This window comes from Amblyraja radiata, chromosome 34 (genome assembly GCF_010909765.2).
Source record: "Amblyraja radiata isolate CabotCenter1 chromosome 34, sAmbRad1.1.pri, whole genome shotgun sequence".
Lineage (NCBI taxonomy): Eukaryota > Metazoa > Chordata > Chondrichthyes > Rajiformes > Rajidae > Amblyraja > Amblyraja radiata.
The window spans coordinates 13,074,353-13,094,412 of NC_045989.1; the positions used below are offsets into that span (position 1 = coordinate 13,074,353).

At 49.5% G+C, this 20,060-nt stretch overlaps 1 protein-coding gene across 3 annotated transcripts in view; it reads left to right on the forward strand.

Annotated features, from left to right (window-relative positions):
- The window catches only part of frmd5 (FERM domain containing 5), a 124,526-nt gene extending 104,778 nt beyond the window's left edge, over window positions 1–19,748 (forward strand). For 2 of the 3 annotated variants that reach the window (XM_033050463.1, XM_033050466.1), the window contains exons 10-14: window positions 883–974; window positions 3,783–3,857; window positions 4,799–4,867; window positions 5,615–5,721; window positions 17,500–19,748. In XM_033050463.1, coding sequence (XP_032906354.1) covers window positions 883–974; window positions 3,783–3,857; window positions 4,799–4,867; window positions 5,615–5,721; window positions 17,500–18,068 — 912 coding nt within the window. In that variant the 3' untranslated portion in view covers window positions 18,069–19,748. The remainder of the gene's footprint in view (window positions 1–882; window positions 975–3,782; window positions 3,858–4,798; window positions 4,868–5,614; window positions 5,722–17,499) is intronic. The other variant, XM_033050464.1, reaches the window with a different exon arrangement.
- Window positions 19,749–20,060: the final 312 nt, after the last annotated feature.

The following is a 20,060-nucleotide window of genomic DNA, read 5'->3' on the forward strand; positions in this document are numbered from 1 at the left end:
AGGGCAGTTCCCATACTGTGTAGCACTATGTCACTGCATATTCCAGCTGCATGCAAGAACCAACTTGGTGTGTGCCTGCATTTCTGATGTACCATCCGTCCCAGGACGGGGTGATCTGTTCTCTTCTCCACCCACTCAAGCACTCTCCCACTGCCTTCAGATGAGGTTCCTGTCTGTCCTGATGAATTCTCACAATTAAATACCACTGGGCTGTTCCCAGGGGGAGAACTCCAAGCCAGGTGCTGCCTGACGTTCAATGGTGGTGCTTTTTATTGTCACATTCGCAAAGTGCAAACGCACAATGAAATTATTTTCTTACAAGCTCACCAGTAGCGTATTTTCACACCTAAGCACATCCCCGATTAGCAAATTGCACAGAAATAGTCTGCAGATCTCGGTTGCAGACCAAAGAGAGGGTTAGTAGCCTAGTGTTCCACTCAAAAATCAGTCCAGTGACTGTCCACAGCCACTAACGCTCCACACTCTGCAGAGATGGCACATTTGCTAGGATCCAATCCTATGGAGACATTTCGCACAGCGGACCCCTTTGTACAGAGTCTGGGAGTGGGCAGTCCAACACATTCAACCAGGAACCCCTCAATTGTAAAACATAAAATACTCCCTGTCATTCCAAATGCTTTACCATGCGCTGTCTGTGAAACAAAGAGATATTTTAATATCCCTCAGCCAGCAGTCATGAGGGGCCATTGGTACTTGGTCTTCCTGTTCCTCCTACTCATTGCTCCTTCCAGCTTGGCCTGCCTCCCCTTCAGTAGCCCTCAGTCCCTGACAGCATCAGCATCCTGGAGAACCCATTGAGCAGGGGATGCGCGTGCTTCGAAGCTCCATCGTAAACCTCCAACCAATTTATTTTTGCATCAGGAATCGAAGATTATTTTGACATACTTCGCTCCAACGCCTGAGGCTTGCAAACATCTGTGGAAGTGCGGAGTGGAGAATCAAGCCTTTTACAAGTAAGTACATTTACTGCATGGAATGGTCAGCATTGAGACAGGCCATTCAATCCCCCAGCCCCATGCCCCACATGAACTCCCTCCACTCCTCCGTCTCTCCCTGTTACCATCTCCTTACGTGTGACCATGCAAACATGAGGAGCAGGAGTAGGCCACTCAGCCCTCAAGCCTGCCCTGCCCTTTTCATAGCTGCATCCTCAACTCTTACATTCTTGCCTCCCCGTTGTTTATAAAGTATCTTCTTCTCCCGCCTTGAAGATATGCAAAGACAATGCTTCCATTGCCCTTTGAGGAAGAGTGTTTAATATCCTGTGAAAGAAAGCATTTCACCTCATCTGCCTCAAATGGTGGACCCCTTATTTCTAAACAGTGACCCAATTCTTGATTCTCCCACAGGAAAAAACATACCCACCGTATCAAAATCCTCTTGCAATAAAAGCTAACCTTTTGTTTGCCTCCCTGATTGCTTCACTTGCCAGTATGTTCATTCACCAGTGCAGAAGGAAACCCCAGGTCCCTGTGAGCAGCAACATTCCCCATTATTTCTGTTCTGTTAGAAGAGTGAGGAACCTCACATTTCCACACTGTCTCCATCTACTCCACCGTTGCCCATTCACTCTGCCTGCATCTCCCTCTTCCTATCCTTCGATCCACAAGCAGCATTCCACAATCTAGAGAAATTTAGAAGATACTAGACCAAGTGCAGACCCGTTGGGTCTGCTCCCCCAACGCAGCCGTTCCCTACCCGTAGCCCCCACGGGAGACGTGGTCCTCCAAGTCAAGCCGTTCCCGCAGTCCGCAGTGCGGCTGTTTTTAAATGGCGTCTTTGAGGCGAGAGGCGGGCGCCAGCAGCCGTTATGGTCGCTGGCCAGCAGGAGGCGACAAAATGAGTGAGTGGGGGGGGGGGGGGGGGCGAGGGGGGAGAAGGATTTTATTAAAAATGTGTACATAAACACGACAAAATATAATGAGGAGTGGATACTTGGAATGAAAAGTGAAATCTCTACCGAAATGGAAAAAATGTCGGCGTTTCTGGGTCTGGCGTTGGCGTAGCAACGAATCAAAGGCTGGCAACCACAAGTCAGGCAGAAACACAGCCAGCCAGCAGCCACAGACTTTTAATATTATATAGATTTAGATAGATAGATAGATAGATAGATAGATAGATAGATAGATAGATAGATAGATAGATAGATAGATAGATAGATAGATAGATAGATAGATAGATAGATAGATAGATAGATAGATAGATAGATAGATAGATAGATAGATAGATAGATAGATAGATAGATAGATAGATAGATAGATAGATAGATAGATAGATATAGATAATCAGAAAACTCACTGTTACTAAACTCTGGGGTGTAGATCACCAGGTCCCTGAGATTCACCAGCTTCCAGCCTTTCCTGACAGCATCTCCTCATGAGTATTGCTCCAATATTTCTGCAAGGTTTTTTTTTGGTCTTTATTAAGACAGACAAACTACTTATTGAAACCCATGCCAGTTCCACTTTTAACATTATAAATTCTCCTGTCTGTCTGTGAGAGACCATATTTATCTTCCCTGGTCTCCCTTTTTACTGGATCGTAAAAGCTCCTACAATGTTCTTATGCTTCCCTTGAGTTCACTCTCATGCTCTGCTTTTCCTTCCATTATCAATCCCACGGTGATCATTTGCTGAATTCACATACTCCCCAACCTTCGGGCTCACTACATATACAGGCTTTCTCCTTATATTTAATACTACCATTAGTTTCTCCTGAAGTCGAAGATTGGGCCACTTTTTCAGTTATGTTTTTGTGCCGTGAATGAAGGTGTGCGATCTACATTGTACATTATTTCTTTCAAAACCCGCCATTGGCAGCCCGCTGTTATTCCTCAACGTGGTTGCCCAGTCTAGCCCAGTTGACCTGCCCCACACACCCTCATCACTGCCTATTTTTCCACGGGTTCCAGATCGAAACTCATGTAAAATTCTGTCATATTATGTTAATTCTTTCCTTGGGGCTGTTTCTAACAAGGTTATTAATTGAATGTTTCTGCCTCCACAGAAAAATCTCTAAAATAGCTTGTTTCCCAATCAGCTCCATATAAAGTTTGCGCACATTCCAGGAATTCTTTCCCCACATGGTTAGGATAATTTGATTTACACAGTCTATTTGTAGATTGAAGTCCCCCATGAATAGTTTATTACCCATGTTACATGCTCCTACAATGTTCTTATTATATCATGTCCTACATTACTATTCAGAGGCATGGAAACTAATCCCATCAATATTTACAGCCCACTGCTGCCTTTCAGCTCTGCTCACACTGATTCTAATTCTACATTGCAACTTGCTTAACTAGGATCCTTTCTAACTACTGTACTGATGTCAAACCATTTAATAGGACAACCCCCTACCCCTTTTCTTTTCTGCCTGCCTATGACCCTGAAATATTTGGATCTGAATTGTGGTCACCCTGCAGCCATGCTTCAGAATGGCAATTAACACATCCATTTAGTCTCCATCATCAACCTGAAATGTGAACTCCATTTCTCTTCCGCACTTGAACCCCTGAAAATCACCCTCTTTGACCAAGCTGTCGGTCACGTAGCCTGGTTGGTGCCTGAACTCATTTTGTGTGTGATGATACTTGGAACATTTTACCGTGCCCGATACAACATAGAGCAGCAGCTATAGTTAGGGAACAAGAGTGGGGGGCAGAGATGACTAGTTCACCCCTTTGGCAGGGGAGGGAATGTATTCTGTGGAGTTTCTAGGGATGGGCAATGGGATTTGATGCTTTCTCTGGCCTTCCCCAGGTTTGAGAAATCCAGTCAGGTGCGAACTGTTTCAAGCGGCAACATGTTCTTCAAGGGGAGTCGGTTTCGATACAGGTAAATACCCACAGTTAGTAGAGGATACTGTAGTGAAAGAGGAGACCAGAGGCTAAAGTCACAATCAAGAATGGACAATGTGTTTACAATGTTCCTGCCATTGCCATTAGATTGGGAATGCATGGACTGAGACAGTCGGGAGCCATTCCCATTTTCCATTGGGTTTGGAGCCAAGGCCGGTGATTGCTGTCACCATAGCTTTCAGACCCAGCTTCCCATTGCAGAGCGTGGTCACAGATGGGTGGGTGGCACAAGGAAAGCTTACAGCCAGCATAGGGAAGCACATTCAAACAAGAACACTGAGATTGCTTGACAGCTTCTCAGCAAGAAAACGCCACAGCATTTTTGCAAGATTGCATTTAACTGTTGTCAGCAATGCTTGCTTAACCAGAGATAAATGAACGCTGTTACTGTAATGTGGCATACTCATGCACAAGAGACCCTATTCTCACATATACTCATGTTCCTTTTAACCATAGAAGGAGGCCCTTCAGCCCATTGTGCCAATGTCAGCGCCAATAGCAAACCCACCAGCACCATTTACCATGTATTTCCCTGGGTCCTATTTTTCTCACACACCCATTAGCTTCCTCCAATTCCTTTTCCTCCCACCCATATTAGGGATAATTCACAGCAGCCAGTTAACCTTCCAGCCGAACATGTCTTTGGGATGTGGGAGAAAACCGGAGCACCCGAAGGAATACCTATGCGGGTTTTCACATGGAGGAGGTGCAAACCCCAACTGGGTCACTGGAGTTGTGATGCAGCAGCACTAACCGCTGCTGAACCATGCCGCCCACTCACACCAATCATCTACCAGACTGACTGGAGAAAAACTATGTGATACATCCAGGGCCAGCGAGGGAGCGTTAGTACCAACTTGTTGCCTTCATTCGCTGACACCCCCCCCCCCCTCCCCATTTTGTGATTGCTGTTTTCAGTGGGAGAGTCGCAAAAGAGGTGATCGAGTCCAGCGCAAAGATTAAGAGGAGCCCCCCAGAGATTCACAGGTAAGAGTGTGCACTTGACAGTTTTGAGTTAAGCATTGGTTCTCATCCTGCTTGTGGTGTAAGCAACGCTGCAGGAAAAACATTCTCTCTCCACTTTAAAACCTATTCAAACACCTTCTGTATCCTTTGTCCACATTGACATATTTGCTTAAGAAGGAACTGCAGATGCTGGAAAATCGAAGGTACACAAAAAAGCTGGAGAAACTCAGCGGGTGCAGCAGCATCTATGGAGCGAAGGAAATAGGCAACGTTTCTGAAGAAGGGTTTCGGCCCGAAACGTTGCCTATTTCCTTTGCTCCATATATGCTGCTGCACCCGCTGAGTTTCTCCAGCTTTTTTGTGTACCTTTGACATATTTGCTGTTCTCTGAAAGCCTTGTCTCTGTTTTCACTGCTCTGTGATGCCCCACCTCTCTGCTCTGTAACCCCTCCATGGGATCTCTCCATACATCACCACCCACAGGCCCAACTGCCGGATGATACCATCCATTGTGTAAAGGTTTGTACAGTTACTGAGGCACGGGCTTAATGCCAGTCTAGAAAGAAGGGTCTGAATGTCCTTGATTCTGTGACAGTGGTTGTCTACGCTTGTTGCTTTTTGCCCTGTCTAGTCCGCCTCATGTAAGAGGCAGTTGAGGTGGAGGGTATGGCTGCTACTATTATCTTGTTTCCCAGTCTGTTGTACAAGGAGGCAAAGTCTCGTGCTGGGATTGCCTTTCACACATGCTCGTGCTTTCCTTGCCCACAGGTCAGGCCTGGTGCCCAGCCGAAGTTGCCCTTCCATTTCCCACGGCTCCAGGTTGAGCAGTGTGCCCAGGACCCGCAGGAGGGCGGTGCACATCTCCATCATGGAAGGTAATGGACTGGCCAAGGCAGAGTGGGGCAGAGTGGGGAATGGTCCTGTGACACCCACTAGGCCTGATCACTAGGGTACAGTGGGGAAAGGTGGGGAATGTTTGGGAGACGGCATCAGGCTTCGCCAGGGTGGGTAGACCCAGATTCTGCACAAATTTCAACATGAGCCTCCCATCAATGAGAAACATGTCCTTTATCATCTACTAGTGGCCATCGTAGCCACTGGAAGGAAGTAGAATTGATTAAAAGTGAAAACGGCTGCAAACTGAGGAGTATAAACCTGCTGGCATACAGTTTATCAAGAAGGAACTGCAGATGCTGGAAAATCGAAGGTACACAAAAATGCTGGAGAAACTCAGCGGGTGCAGCAGCATCTATGGAGCGAAGGTAATAGGTCTGAAGAAGGGTTTCGGCCCAAAACGTCGCCTATTTCCTTCGCTCCATAGATGCTGCTGCACCCGCTGAGTTTCTCCAGCATTTTTGTGTACCGACAGACAGTTTATAACTGGACCCTTTTCTGGGGAAGTTTATAAGGGGACCCCTGGTTGGGGGGGGGGGGGGGAGGTCTGTTTATAAGGAGACCTGTCCCAAGTTTGGTTTACAGAGAGGCCCTGCACTGGTGGGTTGCTTATAGGGAGAAGCCCTATTGGGGGACAATGTTCAGGAGAGGCCTTACTGAGGGATGCTTTATAGAGAGAGACCCCAAACGGGGGGAACAGTTTAAAGTAAACTTTACAAAGACTGGGCCTTGACACGATGGGCTGAAGGGTCTCCTCGTGTGGTTTCTCTGCCCACCGTCGGTGTTGTGGCGAGGCCGAGTGTGACTACGTGTGATTTCCACCCTCTGCTCTCACTAACCGCTGTCAGGGGCGGGGGTCCGCGGTACACACGCACCCGCCCGTCAGTAACCTCAGGAGATCCCCCGGCACAACTAATGAAGGACCTTCACAAAGGCACTGAAGCAACACTGGGAACTTGGCGGCCGATTTGTGAGCCGCAGGACCTGACATACAGCAACGTGATACAGACTAGAGGACGGGTCTGGAGAACATTCAATCTTGATTGTGCATGTGGTAGAATGGAGATGTGGCGCTCCCTCCTCACTGCCCCCCCCCCCTCCCCCCCTCCAGTGCGGCGCTCCACTGGGACGCTTGAGTCCTCAGCTCACGTCCCCGTCTCGGGTTTTGACTCGGACCGGGAGTGAGTGAAGAGCCGGGCCCGGTAACCAGTGGAGCTGCCTCGGCCCCTCGGCCCCGGCTCCCAGTGCCAAGCTTGCCGCTCAGAGACTGTCGGACGCTCGGCCAATGTCCCCGAGGCTGACAAGCTGGTCCGCACCTGTCAGTGACACTCAGAGGCATCTATTTCAAAGCTTGTTCATAGGGCATTTTAACAGCAAATCAATTTGTCACTGGAAGGAGAGGAGGGCTAGCCAACAATAACAGCCCTGGCCTGTTGATGCACCCACGGAGCTGCTCACACTCGGGGGAGGAGGGGGAGGGGGAGGTCTCCGAGGGCCCAACTTCCTCACTGGCCAAACCAGACATGGGGAACAAACAGGGAGAGATTCGCACCCAGAGAGCGGAGACTTGGAACTGATCCACCAACTCACATCACATGTAATCCTACACCAGCAATAACGGTGTCTTTAATGCAACAACAATCCCTGGATGTTTCAATGGGAACGTTGGCCTGTGCAGGATCTCTGAGCTTGGCTGGAGGAGGGGAAGTGTGGGGTGTTCAGGAGCAGACAGCAGGGCAGCGGTGGAGAGGTAGAGAGGGGGCTGGCCTCGGACGTGGTCTCTCTAACTCTGAAACGGCTCCCGGCAGAAGAGGGGCAGGTGACCCTTGAGATGAAGTGGCTCAAACACCCGCAACTACCCCGCAAAACCACCGCTCACGGGTGCAAGCGGGAAGCTGGGGTCACACACACGCTGGCTGGGAAATATATGTCATATCGCCACTGGGTCACAATTCTGGAACTGAAGTGTGTGTGTGCGTGTGCGTGTGTGTGTGCGTGTGTGTGTGTGTTCTCCAGGGAAGTACACATGGCCATTATGTTAGGGGGTGGGTCTGTGTATGCGTTGGGTGTGCGGGTGTGTTCTGTGGGATGGGGTATGTGTTTAGTTGTGGTTGGGTGGAAGCATGGCGTTGGGGTGATGGGGATGTGAGTGTGTGGTGTGACGTGAGATATGTTGGGTACGTTGTGTGCGTGTGTGTGTATTGGTGTCTGTGTTGTGTGGGCACTGGTGTGTTTGTGCGTTGGGTGTGGGTACTTTGTAAGTAGGTGTGTAATTGTGCTGTGCATTGCGGACGGGCACAGCGGGCCGTGGGGACAGTCAGACCATCGCTGACCTTCCTCTCTCCCTGACCCAAGTACACTGAGCGGCCTCGGTGTAGCAACAGTTGTAGTGAGGCCGCCGCTGTATGGAGGCCGGTTTGAGGCTGATACCAGGACATCCAAATTGGGCTGAAACCCGATAGTGTGTACACGGCAGAGACGAACTGCGCTCCGTATATAAACCGTGACTGCAGCATGGGTATAAATAACTGCTTAGTAAATGACGCTAATGCTACTCGCGGCTCCGCATGTTTCCCGCAGCCGCTGAGCCCTTCAGTTCCACTTCCCTTGGTGGCTTCGGGCTGGCAAACCCTCGTCCGCCGGGACTGTTATTCTGCCAGAGGGAGTGAGGGTTCCGTGTCAGGGAGCGGTCATGGTGAAATGTCTGATCAAGATTAGAACCAAGGTCAACGTGCACATACGGATGATAAACCATTGCTGCCGAGATGTCAGGATCAGGATCCTCTCCCTGGGCCCACGGATCCTCAGCAAAGCGCTGGGCGCTCTGCCGCTCTTCCCCGCCCTCACCGCGGCCTCACCGCACGACGGGCCCTTTCCCGGGACGTCCGGCGCCAGTACAGGTAAACGCGGTTGCCGTCGCCCTGTGCAAGTTGCCGGGCGGGGGTTAGTTCAGGAGGTTGGGGATGAAAGGTCACAGAGGCCGTTCGGCCATCCTCCGTGCGACTGGTCCCGCTGGCCCTTTCTCACTCAAAGGCCAGGCTGTCAAACCAAGCGATCCCTGTTGACACGAGAGCGGGGGGTCTGTTCCCGGGCTTCAGTAGTTACCGCTGGAGTGGTTATAGTCACAATACTCTTTCTGGGAACTTGCTGTGTACACGTTAACAGAACGAATCCCACAAAACAGCACGTTTCTGGCTGTAAGGGAAGGAGCAAGAAGCATTGTAGAAATGCACGGGGGAGGGGAGGGGAGGGGGCGCGTTATAAGGAGGGGCTGGAGTTCTTGGAGGATAGGAGGCTGAGGGATGACCTTGTAGAGATGTATACAAATGATGAGGCAGTAGATACGGTGAATAGTCACGATCCTTTTCACAGGGCGGGCGAGTCTAAAACTAGAGGGCGTAGGTTTAATCCGAGCCTGAGGGGGAACCGTTTCACACAGAGGGTAGTAGATTTGTGGAGGGTACAATTACAGATACAATTACAACGTTTGAAGGACATTCAGGCAAGTACATAGGTGAGGAAAGTTTAGAGGGATATGGGCCAAACGCAGGAAAGTGGGACTAGCGTGGGTACTAGGGTACCTGAATAGCATGGAGGAGTTGAGCCGAATTGCCGGCTTCCATAAGGTTTAACTCTATAGCTCTTTTTCTTTGTTCATGTGAAGTTCGCAAAATATCCCATCAAACATGAAGTATGATGGGAATATTTCTATTCTGTTCATTTATGGATTGTGGGCGTCGCAGGCAAAGCCAGCGTTTCTCGCCCTTTAGAAGGTGGCGGTGAGCGGTGGTTTAACTGCAGTCTACGCGTGGACGGTGCTGGTGGTCGGGCGGGCGGGCGGGGGGGGAGTTTCAGGATTTAGATGAGGTGAGAGTGAAGGAACGGCGAAATGTTTCCAAGTCAAGGTGGTGTGTGTTCTTGGCGGGGAACCTGCAGGTGGTGGTGTTCCCCTGGTCCCATCTTGTTGCCCGCGGTCATGGGTTGTGAAGTGCTGTCGGTTGCCCTGGGGGAGGAACTATTCTGCAGATAACTCACTCTGCAGCCAGGTGGGAGAGGGAATGAATGTTCAGGCTGCTCGAAGCGGTGCCGATCGATCGGACTGCTTTGTTTTTGGATGGAGTTGAGCTTCTTGATATCATGCGGGGATTTGTACTCTATTACAGTGCTATATAAATGCTAATGTTCTTGCTGCAGCATCTTGAATGTAACATGTGCAAGAAGTATCTGAAGATTATCAATCGGTTTGGTTAAGGAAGAGATTCTGGGACCTGAGAGACAGTGGGTGGGCCTCTGTCCGTGAGAAGCTGTAGGTGGGATCTCCAGAGAGCTGAACAACTGGGGTGCCCTTCCTCTTGGCACTGACCGGGCAAAGGGGGAACATTAAGGCAGGATCTCCAGTGGGCCGTATCACTCTATCCAAACAAACCTACCACTCAGTCAATGAATCTGCGGCACAGAGGGACAGTCTCCCCCTCAAACCTATGAAAGAGACATTGGATAATTAACCTATCTTTTCCCCTTAACAATGTGATTTTGTTCAATTGAACACAAATACAGAACAGTGAACAAAATAAAGTCTGTCATTGGGAGTTTACAAACTACAATCACACAGTTATCAGATTTGAAGAAGGGTTTCGGCCCGAAACGTTGCCTTTTTCCTTCGCTGCATAGATGCTGCTGCACCCGCTGAGTTTCTCCAGCATTTTTGTGTATCAGATTTGAACGTTGCCTACCTTATCTACCGTACATTCGACCCTCCACGCGGCGACCACCGTCCACCCTGTATGTCTTTGGGATGTGGAGGAAATTGGAGTACCCGGGGGAACCAATATGTTCAGAGGGAAAGCGTGCAAACTCCACACAGAAAGCGCACGAGCTCATAATTTCCCTTCCAGTACTGTTTTTCTTCCTTCGGAAAGTTCCTGTTGAATCTGCTCCGATCCCCCTTTCGGACACTTTGTTCCCAATCACGACTCATTACGTAAATAACATCCCTTCCCACTGACGGTCCGCTCGTCTCAGTGAACCCCTGTCCAGGCACCCCTGTCTAACACAGCCACTGTATGGCCCATTAATCTCTACCTAGATTCTCCGGTCTCTCCCACAGGGGTGTCCTGTTGTACCTCACAATCCCTCGCTCTCCGAGGCCTTTCCGTGGCACCTCCGTCTCTGGGATTAACTGTGCGACCGGTTGGCATTAGTATGCCCTGTTGTGTCCTTTGAACTGGTTCTACCACGGCTGCCACGTATAGTCTTCACACCTTCCCCCTGTAACTGGCTGCCTGCATCAGACATGTCCCACTCAGCTCTTGCTGAGTGGTTATAAGATTGTGCCAGGTGGGCTTTTGCCAGCAGTTAACATGAAACCTTCCGCTCATCATTGCCACAGGATTGGGTATTACATGTTTTGGCTGTGACTGTGAATATAATGAATAGCAGCCGGGCTTGGGTGGGGAGGAGGGGTATGACTGGGCGGGGTGGGGACGGGACTGAAGTGATGGTAGAACTATAGTAGTTACAATGAGACGAGGTTAGGCAGGCTGTGCAAGGGTGCGTGAGGTCACCGCAGTGCTCCTCACATCACCCTTTCCCCCTTCTCCATGTCCCCGTCACCAACTCCAGATCCCCGTTACCCCTGTCTACCACTGAAGATTCTGTCCAACTCCTATTTCTCCGTTGAAGTCCGTTTGTACTAATGAGCTAAATTCCTTCAGTGTCCTGAAAAAGATTGATAAGAGTCAAGACTGACTCTAAGTGCCGCCATCCCTATTGAAGAAGGTAGACAAAAATGCTGGAGAAACTCAGCGGGTGAGGCAGCATCTATGGAGCGAAGGAAATAGGCGACGTTTCGGGTCGAGACCCTTCTTTCACCCGCTGATTTTCTCCAGGATTTTTGTCTACCTTCGATTTTCCAGCATCTGCAGTTCCTCCTTCCCCATTGAAGAATGTAACTCTTGCCCATCTTACCTAAAACATTTCTACAAACCTCCAGTCTATAACCCACAGGCGTATCCACCGTGGGGGAGAGGATGTCACGAGGTTGTTGTCGCAGGTGGCCTTACACATCTTCTCCTACCATCTTCCAGAGACCCAGAGAGTCTAATTCAGTGTCCATAATGTGGTCTCCGCTAAAATGGAGAGTCGTGGAGAACGCGAGCTCAGCCCGCACGGACCACCCTGAGTTTGCCGTTGCCCTCCGCTCTAACTGATTGATTGAATGATAGAGCAGGGAAACAGGCCCTTCGGCCCACCGAGTCCATGCCGACCCCCACCCCATTCTCACTCTGATCCCCCTGTCTGTGGCCTCAGTAAAAACAACAAGCACTTGTCCCTGAATGTTCCAAAGACGTACTGGTATGTAGGTAAATTGGCTTGGTAGATGTAAAAAATGTCCCTAGTGTGTGTAGGACGGTGTTAATGTGCGGGCATTGCTGGTCGGCGCAGACTCGATGGGCCGATGGGCCTGTTTCCGCGCTGTATCTCTAAACTAAACTAAACTAAACAAATTCAAAGGGCCAGGCAGCATCGCTGGATGGCATGGATGGATAGGCGACGTTTCCGGTCGAGACCCTTCTTCAGACTGGGGCTGATTGCCATGGACCCGGGGTTCCACTGGAAGCCGTGACTGGGGTGTGGGAGGGGGGGGGGGGGGGGGGGGCAGTTCTGCGAAGTTTAACGTACGGAATGGGTTTATGGAAGCATGAAGGGAAGGTGCTGGGAGTCAGGACACTAACAATATAGTTCTGGGTTTACAGAGAGGCTCTCGTTCGGGGCTCGGTTGAAGAGACGATATTTTAGGCGTCGCATTCGCCACTGGTTTTTGTAGATCAGGCGACAGTCCCGTTCTCCTGAGGGAGATCACGTTCTATTTTTTGACCCTGCATCATTCTCTCTCTCTCTCTCTCTCTCTCCCCCCCCCCTCACTGTCCCTGTCGCTCTAGTGAGCGCTCTGCTTACACCCTTCCCACCTCGTCGACACCACCCCAATGACCGCCCCTCCCTACACACGACCTCAAAGACCAGGCCTCTGTGTTTCCACTACCGCATCTCTGTCAGGTCAACGAGCTCAGCAGTGGATTACGAGACCAGGAGGGGGCGGTTCGGTACCTTGTGCCGGTTCAGTTCATTAGAGACTGCTCTCCATATTACATCCTTCATCTCTCTGCCAATCACTTAACAAATTAAGCCATCGGACTCAGCTTGAGTTGAAGAGGGGATTCCAGAGCCATGGTGGAGCGGCTGCTGTCCGTGTGGAGTTTGCACGTTTCCTTGTGACCATGTAGAAACGAGGTGCAGGTTTACACGAAAGGGCACAGAGTGCTGGAGTAACTCAGCGGGTCAGGCAGCATCCCTGTAGAACACGATGACCTGAACTCCTGTGACCTTGGAGGTTCCCCCCGATTAGTCCAGTTCCTCCCACATCCCAGAGACGTGCGTGTTTGTTGATTAATTGGCCGCTGTAAATTCTGTTGTCAGTGGTAGAATCTGGGGGAAGTCGATGGGAATGTAGAGAAAATAAAACGAGGCCGGTGTACACGGCTGCATGGTGGTCGGCGTGGACTCATTGTGCCAAAGGACCCGTTCATGCAATGCGCTGGAAACAGAGTAACCTCGCAGTGAAGTAAATGTCACAATTGGCGGAGAGTATAGAGAGTGAGAGTGAGAGAGAGAGAGAGAGAGAGAGAGAGAGAGGGGCGGGGGGGGGGGGGGGGGGGGGGGGGGGGGGGGCGAGACCGCGGTGGGACTTGAGAACGAAGGATTGCATTTTAGACCGTTTAAGAGCAGGGGAGCGGGGGAGGTTGTTGTCAGGTATAGGGGATGTGCTGGGAGTCAGGACACAGACAACATAGTTCTGGGTAGCCTCGAGTTTGCAGAGAGTGAAATGGGGTGAACCAGACAATAAACCAAATCGCAGTGATCTTAGCTGATATCTCTTCACTTCTGTAAACTTGGACTTTATCTTTATTGATAGGAGTTTTAGTGAACTCACTCACAGGAGTCCGTGTCTTCTGCATGGATTGTTCAGGAGAGAAAGGCCATTGAATCTATTTTTTTCCCCTTTGTGGGAAAATTGGGATCAATTGAATTAGTGTCAGTCCACCAAGACCACGCGTGGACACAACTTCCCTTCCAGTGACTTAGAGTGAGACCACTCTTGCAATTGGCTGTAAATTATCTGTTTAACAACACAGCAAAGGTCTACAGAGTTTATTTGGGCACCAATTTCGGCGATTGGAACTCGCAGCCAAACATATAACAGCGTCTCCCGACAGGAACAGACTCATGTCTTCGGTAAAATGGGGGAGAGTTACAGAACAGTGCTGGCACCGGGTAAGTCCATTGCCTGCCACCCGGCGCAGGCGAGACTGGCAGATACAGACATACAGGTGTGTGGTCACAATGTGCCGCCTTCAAACAGAGCTACGTTCAGAGATTCAGAAAAGAAGGGGCTACTCCCCAGTCACAACTGTTTGAAGGGAAAGTTGTTGAGGGTCAATGTTGGTGAAGGAACTACTTTCAAATCCAAAAGGATTGGACTGGGATCCTGCTCACGGCCTCAGTCTTAGGTTTCTGACATTTTGACAATACACGATGAAATGACCTTTTCCTCGCACGCGTTATTGTTTATCTCTCCTGTCCAGGGACAGCAAGTCAACGGTAATTAATGATTAAACTGCTCCGTCTCAGCCCGCCTGGATAGAGCAAATCTCTTAGGATTTGAATTATTCATCAAAGATTCTTAGATCCTAACGTCGCAGTCTGATTTCCTTGTGGATCATCAGGCGGTGATCAGGTGCGGGCCGCTGTCATCTGACCCACACGACGCGGATGTCCACATTAGTAAATTGCTACAGCGCCTGAGATCAGGGGTCTGGGTGACTCAAGGATCAGATCAGACAAGGTGTGTGTGTGTGTGGATGTGTGTGGCGCAAGATGCCGCATTTAAGCGCATCAATTTTTGGCGCATATCCCTCTAAACCTTTTCTATCAATTTGCCGACCCAAATACCCTTTAAATATTGTTCTAATACCTGCCTCAACTACTTCCTCTGGCAGCTAATTCCCTATACCTATGCGTAAAACCTGCCCCTTTTTAAGTTCCTATTAAATCTTTCCCCTCTCACCTTAAACGTATGTCCTCTGGTCCTTCATTCTCTTATCTTGGGGAATAGACTCTACATTGACCCTGTCTATTCCCCTCATGATTTTATACACCTCTTTCCCCCCCCCCCCCCCCCCGCTCAGCATGCTGAGCTCCTGACCTGCCCAAACTATGCCCAAACTATGCCCATGTCATGCCCTCGAGTCCTGGAATATCCTCATAAATTCTGCACTCCTTCCAGCTTAATGGCACTTTTTTTCTGCAGCACCTCCCTTTCCCCAAGTCTGCAGTGGGATTTGAATTCTCCCTGGATCACTGTTGCTGACTCAGCCTGCGTATTCGCTTTACTACATGTGCCAAGTTTGATGTTGTAAATTTGTGAGCTACCAGCTTCTACAAACTGCCTTGGCAACTTGTCCCTAAAACAATCCGAACCTTCTCAAAAACCAATGAGGCAGACAAATAGACAAATAGCTCAACAGCACCATGACAAAGCAGAGCGATGGCACCCCTCCACCCACTTATTCCACTGGCGCAGTGGGTGCGGTGCGCGCCGGCCGACCACAGCGCAGTTACCCGCATGGCAGCATTATCCGGCCCTCCGTCACTTCCACCCCCATCCCATGTTCCTCGCCATCCTGCCTGACAACTTCCAGGGTACCTCGTCCCCAGCGGTTCAGGATGGACAATACGCGCTGACCCCGCCAGCACAGTGTACACGCTGGGAAGGAATAAAGTAATCTATTTTCACGAATCCCACCTCCGCCAGGACAATCACAAACAAGGCTGCCTGCTCCACATCTCCAGCCTGAATGCTGACAGTGCAAAGACTTTATTAGCGCAGTTTGTGCTGATGCAGAACGCGCAGCGGCGCCTCACATCAGAACCGTAAACTCGGTCTAACGACAGGCTGAGATTAAGCAAGTGTAGCTGTCAGTGATTTGTGAGTTTTCCCCCCCAGGTTGGAGAGCGACGGGATTTCGACCCGAGTCTCAGCCCAACACACGTTGGGAGAAGAGAGCAGGCACCTATCCATCAGTGCAAGGTCGGGATCAAATGGAAACACATTGATCTCTGAACCGCGGGGACTGTGCCGAGAGCTGGCGCTCTCTCTGTGCTCTGCTCGCTCGTCTAAATCTCTCCCTGTTCCTGACCAGCTGCTGCCACTCCATCTGCCGCCCTCTCCTCTCCACTCGACATCTGTGGCATTGTGCATGTTGGAGCGAACACATACTCCGCCGAGCCGTGGCACGGGGCTTCTTCACCTGTTCGGGGACGGCAGCACCTTGAGCCAGGCTGTGGGTCTCAGCTGTGAGAGGGTTGGCGGGGGAGGTGGATTACGGAGATTGGTGAATGAGGAAAGCCACGAGTTGGAAGATGTTGAGGTTCACGTCGGAGGAGAGGACATTTTTAGTGATTTCTAGCGGAGACCATTCCAGATGTAGACCGCACACTTCATCAGTCGGTTCTAAACAGCTCAGCCACTCCCTCTGCAGAGCTCACTGCAAACTACATCACTGATACCAGCGCGCACTCACAGCCACTCTCACCCACACGCACTCTCACTATCAGACCCACTCTCACTATCATACAGATCTTCACACACCCACACACCGTCTCTGCCACACACGCTCTCACACACCCAGTCACATTCACACATTGAGATACATTTGCAGTCACAGATTAAGTCATACACATTTACGCACACACATTCACACTTACGCTCACACACATACTTCATACAGAGATATATATGTGCACATATACACTGTATTTGTATACAAAATATGTGCATCCGATTACTTAAAGCTCAGAACAGCCAGTGTTTTATTGATTGGGAGCAGTCTCTCATTTTTATTCTGGTCAATTTTCAGAACTGGCAAGAGTTCATCAGAGACGGGCAGAGTGTCACTGCCCCCCAATCCACACTCCCTGTCCAGTGGAGGACCCCTGGGCCAATTGATCGCTCCCAGTAACCCCTCGCATCCTGGCAGTCACTGACCTCCGGGCTGGGTAAAAACTCCGGGATTTACCATCGACCCCCCCCCCCCCCCTCCATCGCTGAGGTAATGTGTCTTTGGGCACTAAATATCAATTAACTACCTCCATAAGGCTTCCTAAGCCGTCTAAGGAAGTGCAGGTCTTGGTGTACTTTCTTGGCCATAGCTCCCACGTGGCTGGTCCGGGATAAATTGCTGTCGATATTTATTCCGAAGAGCTTGACGCTTTTGACCATCTATACTTCAGCACCATGAATATGCACTGTTTCGCTCGCTGGAGTCAATCGCTGACATCGAGGGTACCAGGTGAGGAGGTTCTCAATCTCCATTTGTGCTCAGTCTGGTCATTATTTGATACCCGGCCCACTACAGTGGTGCCCTCTGTAAACTCCTAAATAGATTTGGATTGGTTTTGGCTGCAGTCATGAATGTTTAAGGAGTATAAATAGGAGAGAGAGAACGCATCCTTGCGGGCACCAGTGTTGAGGATTACGTAGAGCTGAATGGCATCATCTGTGTTTTATGCTGGGCCCTGGGTTGGACAAGCACCTTGGTCACAGGCCACTTGTTTCCGAAGAGGCTTCATTCATGTTTATGGTTTGTTGCGCGGGCGTTCTCCCGGGTTTCCCTTTCACTGTGTCAGTGTCTCTGTTCTAGGTTTGGAATCACTCCGGGATAGCGCCCACTCCACGCCGGTGCGATCCAGCTCTCACACAGACTCCTTCATGATCCGCTCGAGCAAGGCTTCGGCCGCCGAGGGCAACGAGCGGACGTCGGTGATAGCGGACGAGATGTACAGTCCGGCCGCCAGTGTCCTGCCAACGCCGGTGTCGGAGCCCGGCCACGAATCCATCCTCCTCCAGCAAGACTACAGCTCCAGCGGCATCGAGGACAGGGGGAGCGAGGTGGGAGCGTCGGCAGCGGCAGAGAAACCGGCCAGAGGGGCTGGCACCTCGCCCGAAGGTGTTAGTGAGAGGGCGGAGCAGGAACAGGTGAATACATTTGTTTTAAGTGTGGCCCGTTTGCTACTGGTGACCGTCGGACTGCTCTTTGCATTGCTCCTCCTCCTGATCGCTCTTGCCGAATCAGATATTGACGTAGCATTTTTACGTGATATACGCCAGACCCCCGAGTTTGAACAATTCCATTATGAATACTTTTGTCCCCTCAGGCGATGGTTTGCCTGCAAGGCGCGGTACCTGCTAAACCTTCTTATTGACACATGACATCGCCCAGCCTGAGATATCAGCCCAGGGGCAGTGAGAGGACAAGATGACGACAAGCTCCCCTTCTCTCCTCTCTGGTACCATCCAGCTTTATTGGGTGAATTCAACTACTGCTGGGAAACTTGCTGACTCAACAAGCTTTCAAGAGGAATTTAAATCCAAGAGCGAATTCCACATTCAACCATGCCCTGCCCCCATCCCCTTAACCCCCTCTGATGCTCTTGGACTGTTGCGCTATCTAAGGTCTATTAGAGTAAGTTATTAACCATTAGTACCCACAGGAACTGAGTAATACAGCGTGGAGTTTTGTTATTGTGATGTTAAAGAGGTATCCTGTCTCCAGACATTAATAAAAGTACCAAGACTTCCCTGTGATATTAATATTACAGCAGGTGGATGTCTCATGTCTAAGTATATTCAGTAGTGACAAAATGTTCTCTCAAAACTGTAAGACTCTCAGTGTTTGTTAATTATACCTTGTAATATTTTAACAATTTGACAAAATAATTAGTTTGGTTATGATGTACAGCTTCACGGGATATCCCTAAAACTAGGATTTTTTTCATAATGACTAAAGGACAATATATGCAAAAACCCAGGCTGAGTGATGGAAGGGTTGTCCAAAGGCACAAGACTGTTTGGCCAGTTGTTAAGGTTGAAATAAAGGGAAGATGGGGAGTAAATCACTGAGTGATGTGTGCACTATCATCAAGGTGTTATTTAAATGAAGTGATGGAAGCAATGTTCTGATAACTCAGGCAGTACATTGGATCGGTTAAGTTTGCAGATTTAACAAGCTGGTTTCATCTGGTGCATTGACTTGGGCAGCTCTGTCACTGTTCACTTGGAAGAGAGCATCTCACTCTGTTCCTCACTACCTTCATTCACTAACAAGCAACTCTGACAAGCCTAAACTCTAAGCACAAATGGTCTGATACTAAAAACAAAGGAATGTCTGCCTCGTTCAGAGGCATGTGTCAGGAGAGGACTCTATAGCTGGTCTTCTAGACTGGCCATATCAGCAGGCCCTGGGGGTTTGGCAGCTGCTGTCAACCCTGTGACTGAAGTAATGAAAGCACTTGTCCCAGAGGAAGGAGGCAATGCTCTGATGTGCCCAATAGGCCACCTGTCCATTCAATCCCCACTAAACCAAAGTCAAGAATGTTTTATTGTCATATGTATCAGCACTGACATTCTCACTTGCTGCCGCTTAACTGGCCCAGTAACGCAATAACAGATACATTTATACTAGTCAATAATAATAAATTAATAACTATATTAGGCAATCATAATAGTGCATAAAATCATTCTGCTTTGGTTTGTGACTCTCATCTAACGTCAGATTTACCCAACAGCAGTTATAACCAAACAAGCTGGAGGGACGCATGGTCTGAGGTGGTGAGGATACTTAAGGGGTTCACTTAGTGATGATGTTGTCAACAATAATGGCCCAAACTAGTCACTGACAAATGCAAGAGGGGATGGAGTATGTTAGTTATGAAGAGGCAATGGGCTTATTTTCTTGTATGGAGGCAGTTGAGTGGGGATTGATAGAGGTTTATTGCCATGTCTGTTTTATTGCTTTAGGTACCAGAACAGAACATTCTCACTTGAAGCAACACTGCAGGTTTGTAAACAGTGCTCAATAGATAATGTAATAAACAAAAAAATAAAAATAAAAACCCAATATAGTGCAAAACCAAAATAAAGCCCTAAGTCTCTCGTGCAACCCAGGCACCTTTTACTTTAGTTGGAGTTTGTAATATACAATGACCTGCTGGTTGTTGGGAAGCTCTTCATGAACCTGGATGTTAGTTTTCAGGCTTAAATATCTCCTACCCACTGGCAGGAGTGAAATTAGTGTGGCCAGGGTGGTGTGGACCCTAGATGATGCTGGCTGCCTTTTTGAGACATTGCCTCTTATAGATCCTGTCAATTATTGAATTATAAGGGATATATTTGCTCGCAGCAAAGGTGTCTAAAACCAGAGGT